This window comes from Macrosteles quadrilineatus, unplaced genomic scaffold (assembly GCF_028750875.1).
Source record: "Macrosteles quadrilineatus isolate MER2022 unplaced genomic scaffold, UCM_ALF_1.0 Scaffold_55__1_contigs__length_795759, whole genome shotgun sequence".
Taxonomy (NCBI): domain Eukaryota; kingdom Metazoa; phylum Arthropoda; class Insecta; order Hemiptera; family Cicadellidae; genus Macrosteles; species Macrosteles quadrilineatus.
This window is the reverse complement of record NW_026542648.1, coordinates 648,609-656,549: the sequence shown is the minus strand read 5'-3', so window position 1 is coordinate 656,549 and position 7,941 is coordinate 648,609. Positions and strand designations below refer to the sequence as shown.

General features: G+C 33.8%; 1 protein-coding gene across 1 annotated transcript in view; it reads left to right on the top strand.

Annotated features, from left to right (window-relative positions):
• Nucleotides 1–2,490: 2,490 nt before the first annotated feature.
• The window catches only part of LOC128981879 (lipase 1-like), a 48,026-nt gene continuing 42,575 nt past the window's right edge, over nucleotides 2,491–7,941 (top strand). Inside the window, exon 1 of the mRNA XM_054400852.1 lies at nucleotides 2,491–2,654. Within this exon, the coding sequence (XP_054256827.1) occupies nucleotides 2,565–2,654 (90 nt within the window). The 5' untranslated portion in view covers nucleotides 2,491–2,564. The remainder of the gene's footprint in view (nucleotides 2,655–7,941) is intronic.

The window sequence follows — 7,941 nt, the reverse complement described above, 5'->3', positions numbered from 1 at the left end:
CAGCCACAGAATTAGCCAGGGAGGACCGAGGCACATCTGGTAACTACTCTGTCCTACATCTGGATAGAAATATTAACTAATTTTTTCAAATAGCAACTTCTATTGAGTGGCCCCTCATTTTGAAGGGTTTGTCAAAAGAAACACAATGACGCAAATCTGAGGTGGATATCTCACCCCTAGTCAAAATGGCAGGCATTCCAAAATTTGATTTACTGTATGTGAAAAAGCACCAATTTCACAAATAATGGAAAGAAATCTATATTTTTTAAACCGAAATAGATAGAAATATTCTGTTTGTGGAATTGATTGTTAACATAGGTTCAGCAATTTTTTACATCAACAATATTTTGTCAACCCCTTTAACAGGGTAGGGGGTGGTGGTGACTTATTTTTTTCAATAACGACCTCTATTGAGTGACCCCCCATTTTGAAGGGTTTGTTAAAAGAAAAACAATGACGCAAATCCGAGGTAGATATTTCCCCCCCTAGCCCAAATGACGGGTATTCCAAAATTTAATTTTTGTAAAAAACAGCCATTTTGGAATATCCGCCATTTTGGCTAGGGGATTTGCATCATTGTGTTTCTTTTGACAACCCCTTCAAAATGAGGGGTTACTCAATAGGGGTTGCTATTTGAAAAACATAAATCACCCCCTACCCCCTTTCCTGTTCGGGGGTTAAAAAATATTTTTGACGTAAAAAATTGAGGAACCTTTGTTAACAATTATTGCCACGATCAGAATATTTCTATCTATTTTGGTTGTTAAAATACAGACTTGTTTTAATACTTAATTTACACACTGTATACCATGTTTCAGTAAAGTTATGGAAGAACTGACTGTACTATTGGAAAATTAAGTGTGTAAACCTAGTGATGCAGTGGGAAAAGTACTCTGGCCAAAAACATGATTTAGATGTTTTCAGAGTGAGTATACTGCGAGTATAGCATGGTCACAGACTATGAAGTAAAACATAGCTAAAAATTACTTTTAATAGCCAACGTCCTTAAGTTATTTGTGTAACTAGTGTGTGAAGTGGCACTTTGCACTCGTGTTACACATGTTTTTTCCTACAGTTATTATAAAGCATAGAAATAATTAGTCTCTTAAACACTAAACAATACCTTTTAGGTTAGCTTAAATCCAAGCGTTGAACGAAATAAGAATCACTGCAACAGCTGATCGTAGTCGTAGTATCTTAAAGCGTACACGAATTACGTGCTTAATAAAACCACTCTGTTTTCTATTGTTTGGGTGGAATGCTGGTGTGGGACAAAAAGGCGTGCGGCAAAAGAAAGTAAATGCCGCAAATAGCAACTTTCTGTACTATGATCAGTGCAAGGAAGTCTACTTTGTCAGGTGACTGTAGGAAAAACAATTTGCTGCCATTTTGTTAATAGTGGTTCGATTTATTTTTTATTTATGTTTATTTTTTATTTATTTCTTTAGTTTTGTCAAGAACTATAAAATGACATGAAAGTCGACTATACTTCCCATTTTAACATGTTGAGCTATCCCCTAACCCCACTACCCTAAGGGCAAAATTTTCACAATTAACCATCATTATTGTACCCCCTCATATCTAAGAAGGTTGCGGCAAACTGGTTTTAAATATCTCAAATAGTTAAAAAGTTATGGGGATGCAAGTTACTTTTTGCCACCCTCATTCTTAATTGTATTTGAATCGTTTTAGGGCACCAATTTGTTATTAGTGGTCCGATTTTTGTTTTCATTATGTCAATTGTTTAGTTTCGTCAAGACCTATAAAATGATACCTAAATCGACCATACTTCCCAATCAAAATCTTCGAGCTAACCCCTAACTCCACTCCCATCATTTTCACAATCAACCATTATTATTGTAGCCCCTCATATCCAAAAATTGTATAGAGGAGAAAAATTGAAGAGAAATGAGAATTGACACTAAAATTGAAGAATTAGGGTAAACTAACAGTTTTGACATACCTAACAATAACAATCTCAAGTAATTTATTTTATTGCTACGGTATATCTTCTGGATCTATTGACTTCACAATGAGTAGAGTTTTTAAAGTAAGTATGTCTACAGTTTTGTATAAGATTATCTTGTCAAGTTGAATCAAAGAGTTAAAATATTTTTAAACATGCATCAGCACCACTTGTGTATGATACTTGGTTGCCTTATCAGAATTTAAAGAAAATCGTTAAAATAAGTGTTTTGGTTGTACAATAAATATCGTTTATCATACAGCCTACACATACTCTACATACACATACTGTACATACCTAGTATATGCTGTATAATACAGCAGATCTAAAGAACAACATTCTCTCTTTCGCGTACCTCAGTATCACCCCAAAAGCCGCTCGTGTCCTTCAACTTGAGTTGATATTGTATTTAACACATAACTTATCCCCAATTACTAGATGTGTGTGTGTAGTAGGTAGGGGAGGGGATGCAGCGGGTATAAGACTAGCTCTGCCCCTGACCTTGTCTGCTATCACTACCTCGCCGGTGTAGGCCTATAGTATAGGTAGACAGTGGTGTGGTAGTAGACAGTAGTGTTGAGGCCGACACACACACAACATGATCAGCGCCGTGCTGATGCTGATGACGTCACTCGTGCTGACCAACCCTGCTGCTGCCAACTCCCGCGCCATGGAGAAAATGAACACTGTGAGTCCTACATATATGCTCTAAGTGTATCAATTGTTAAAAAAATAATTAAGTCCTAACTTAATCACAGGTGCAAGTGCTTTCATTATGCATTTGTTGTTTAAAACATACAATATAATTTTCATATTAAACTAATTTTGGTGATGCTTGACCATAATGTCTTTAATTATAAAACACTGACACAATACACAATTTGTACAATATATTAACATTTTTAGAATTTCCCCTTAAACTTAGCTAAGATTTTCCACAATTTTAAATTCCACCTTTTAAGTGCGACACTGTGATTTACTCAAATAAAATCCACACGTGCCAGTCTAAATATATAAATTTTAATCGCTGGAAAACTGTGTTAAGCCTACTCAGACCATTTGTATATTTTTTAAATGTGTTTACCATAGAGTGATAAATATAAAATACACTCAATATACAGCCCTCAAAATGTAGTGTCACTTGATGGGACTTGACATTTAACACTTTTGAGCTGCCCCAAAAATACCCCATTATGGAGTTCCCCCGTAACTCATTGGGGCCTAAAAGGTTAATAGGGGGTGTCCATAATGTTGCCTAACCTTGTATACATCTACAAATAAAGTATTTGGGGTCATGGTATCAATTACAATGCTGGTGAAGAACGTGTAAATAATAAATGAATCCCTGAAAAATCATATTTTACAGCGACGTCCCCTTTACAGTTTGCGTAAACTAAATTAATGAATGAAAATATTCAAGTGGAAAATGTTTGACTCGATTCGACTATAAATGATATTTGACAGAGCAATATACAATGTCTAGAACTTAGATTGCGAATAAGACTGGTGTAACTACACCGTTTGAACCGTTCCCTAAACAACGTATGGTCGCCATTTCATTGAACAGTATTAACAGTATTGTACATAGCAAATAATACTTGAGTGGGAAAACGCCCCCAAAACATAAAAAAATTCCGTGGGAAAATATTTTATTAAAGTCATTAAGAGGATAAAATTTGATACCGAGATAAGACCTTCACTTCTTACTAAGTTGGACGCTACCATATTGCAGCATATTGCCTATATTCACTATACTCCGATTATTTGCCAAATAAAAAAATATAGTCAAATTTGTTGGTCAATCTCAGTAAAAAATCAACAAGTATGGTCTTTTAACACCTCTGAGATCAACATGGCATTGTTTACAAAAGCAAATCGTTTTACTGCACTGATTGCAAGCGTGGAAATGCATTACCATTTTAAATGTGATTAACACATCAATAAGTAAATTCACATTCGTTGCAATAGCCAGTCATTTTTCCTCGTTACTGGAAGTATTGCGTGCAATAGTTAAGAGCAAATGACTTTTGACACGACACATATGTGCAACAATTTCGAATTTGCTATATACAATTCAGTGATTTAAAAAGGGTTTTGAATTTTTACAAACAGATCGATTTAAAATTGAATCAGTTAATCAAAACCAAAAATCTACACAATGACTTAGATGGCACATATTTTAATGAATAAAAAATAAAAATAAAAAAAGGTAGGGAAGAACTGATAAGATCTCAGAACTTTTACTTTTTAATAGGTTAGGTTAGGTTGGGTTAGGTTAGGTTAGCATTTTTGTTTGGTTTCATATATCCTAGGATTTAAAACGTTTGACATTAATTTGTGGGCAGAACTAAACCGAGACAACTTGCCCATATGACTTTCCTTATTCCTCATAGAATTTTGGGTTTCGAGTAGAAATAATATCGCAAGTGTAGTTAATCCTCTGTTTATTTTGTTTTTGAAACGACTGTCATAAAATCTTTGATGTGGCACTGACGTAAAAATAACTAAGGTAGCATCTGCCTTCGAAAATTTACAAAAACAAGAGAAAGTAAACCAAGGGCTTAACTACCTGATAAATTACCATCGACAAAACTTAGAATTATTTCCATACTTATCATTTGCGCTTTAGATAAGATGCCTAATTTATGTAGTTTGAAGTTTCTTTTGTCCAAGGAAACATAAAAAAGACTTTAAAGGCAGTGCTAGTATTTCTATTAAGTATATTTATAAACAATACTAGTGTAATTCGTCATATTATAGTGTTTACAAAACTATCAAACCACCAATTTGTTAGTGATCCTAAGAGCCATTTGTAACATAAGTTGTATGAGGCAGTTGATAAAATTGCGTTCTTTTTGCTAAATTTAAAAATAAATTTAATAATATTTTTTTATGGAAAAATCAAAAACACCGCATTTTCTAAAACGCAGACTTTAGTCAGATTTATTCTCTATATAAATAACTTTAGGTTAAACTGGTACTTATATTCGCTGCTAAGGGAAGGTTAACGAGTTTAGTTTGTAAATTGTGTAATCGTATGGATGGTATTTAATTATTAAATTTGATCAAGATATACCCATAACCAATAAAACTAAAAAAGTTTACTTTTTCTCCTTGAGAATAACATGGAATTAAAATTTCAGGGGGTTTAAAATTATCTCCGTAAAATGGTAGTACTGCAATGCTCTTGTGTAAAAAGTTGTTAGTTTTTACTCTACACTATGGTTGTATTAGCAAATTGGGCGTTGTCGGGTCTACAAATAATAATGGGTCAAAATGGCGGCCATTTTGAAATTTTATGATGAACAAAGATGATTTTTTTGTAACATAGGTCTCTATAACCTTAACATACATACCAAGTTTCATAATGATCGATTGAACAACTTTAAAGATAAACATGTTATGTGAAAAAAACAAAATGGCGAATATCTGGTTAACGAAGCTATTTTGGAAAAAATATTATTCTTGATTTTCTCTTTATTTTGACCCATAGAACCACTTCCCGGAGTTTGGCTGTTTACTTACGGGACATCCTGTATAACAATTAAAACGAATTGCGTTTTTGGCCTCTACGTACATCAACACGAAAAATTAAATCGGTCCTGGGTCTATGTCATACTATGCTACCCACGGCAATAACTTATTATAGCGCAAAATACAAATTTTAATTTACAATAAATATATCCAAATTTAAAAAAATAATTTACTCGAACAATATTAATGCCATACTGTCCAGGCATATTTCACTACTAAGACGTGTATGGGAAACTCTATAGAGCCCCGAAAAACTCTATAGAGCCCCGAAATGGGACTTTGGTGACGAGTATTGAACGATACTTTTTATCACGGAGAAAAAAACTACTTCATCAAACTTAAAAATGTATCTGATATTTAGTAGTCTATCCATTTTTCTAATCTAAACACAATACGGCTGTACAATTAATTTTAGTGTAAAATTCAGCTGATTGTAGCTTTGTTGATATCAGGCAAAGTATTATATTGTTTATGGAGCGAAAGTAATGTTTATTTCAGGAAAATTCAGCTGATTACTATTTGTTTTTGGTGTATGGAAATTGAAGATTTTCGAAGATCTCAGCTGTATGGAAATGGGCTATTTTCGAATACAGAGTGATGATAGAGAAATAATAATAGAACATCTAATTTTAAAAATTATTATTAGATAGCTGAGCTTAGTTTCTCGACTTCTGATCTTCCCTGATACAATTTTATAGATTTATTCCATGGACAATGAGCATGTGTTGGCGTTTATCCAAGCCATAGGTTTTATGTTTTCTTTCGCAGGCCTTTGTATTCACCGTAATTGCTTATATGTTTATATTGAAGTATGATTTTTATCAAACTCGTACATGCTCAACCCTAGATTTTATCAAGCAACTAGAGATTAGCTTTGCCTGAGCCTAGAATAAAGAATAGCCAATTTTAGTGACTCTAGCTATTTTGTATTCTGCAGTCAGAGGGCCAACTGCGGCGGGGGCGTTCAAATTTTGAGAAATATGACGTCATTTATTTGATGATCTACGATGATTTAGGCAGGGTTGTTCTCAAGGATACGTAATGACCATTATGTCGTTATAAGAGAGAGGAATACGTACGGAATACGTACATTATACCTTGTCCTCGCCCTTGAACGTGAACTACAACAATGCTACAACCTTGCTAGAGACTGGGCCATCTCTGACCAGTAGCCTAAAGACTGAAGTTTTACAACACGTTTACGTTTTAGCGGATTTCCCTATAGGGAAGTAGCTATTACCGTAGGTGGCAAGGTAAGACCTAGAGCCGGGACCGATATGATTTTTCATTTTGATATCCCTAGTGGCCAAAAACACTATTCGTTCAAATTTTTATATATGTATGTATAAATAATGTATGTCCATGAACGCGATAACTTGAGTAATTTTTGTTCGATTTCAATAAAATTTTGCTTAAAGGTGTGGGGTGGGATAAACTTGAATGAGTTCGCGAACCAGCATGATCGGACTATGGGAAGGGGGTTATGGGGGGTTTTATGGGGTAAAATGGGTTTTCTCATTTCTTTACCTTCAAAACATAAAATGTCCCAATTTCCTTTTATACAGCTTAAACAATTTGTATATTGAAGTGTTTTTTTACGGTTATCGGTTACGGAGAAAATAAAATAACAGTTTCCTTATTTTCTGTAAGACTAAGATAAAAATTTTAAATTAAAAAAATGTCATTAATTAATAACCGTACAAAAAACACTTCAATACACAATGAGAAAAAACCATTTTTACCCCATAAAACCCCGTTCCCATATCAAGGTGGTCCATTGCGTTTACAAAAGTGGCAATTAGCCACATACCTATGCACCTGCAAAACCGTTTCAACAAAGCTGCATGGCGAGAAGTGAATTGTATCCTCATTGATTCTTTTAAGGAATTCTTCCAATAACAAATTTAAAAAATGTAATATACGGCAAGATTAATTTTAAATGAACTGTCACTTAAAAATGAAACATAACCACCAAGAGCAAACAGGGCATGTGTGTGTTTTTTTAGGTTTTTATACTACCATTTGCTGTGAAGACAAATAAGTGTCAAACAATATCTATCTTTTATGATTAGAATAATAATTTATGAGGTTTTTTATCTACGAAGAAAAGCTTCTTAAGATTCATTTTAGCAAATTATCAAGTTAGCCATGATAACCGTGGTACAAATATCGAAATCTCACAAGTTATTGACGAGGCGTCGCTAACGACGGATGTAAACGTTCAGGATCTCCAGATGATGTCAACAATTATGTAAGCTCAGAGGAAACTAGACTCTCTTCATATCCGTGTAAGTCCACCGTGATATACTAAGCATATACCAACTATATGTAATTAAAAATATAAGTGGTCAAGTGTTGATTCTTCTGTTGTGCGGTTATTGGTTACGGAGAAAATTTAAAAAAATTTAAATTAAAAATTCCTAGGGTTTTTTTATGGAGGA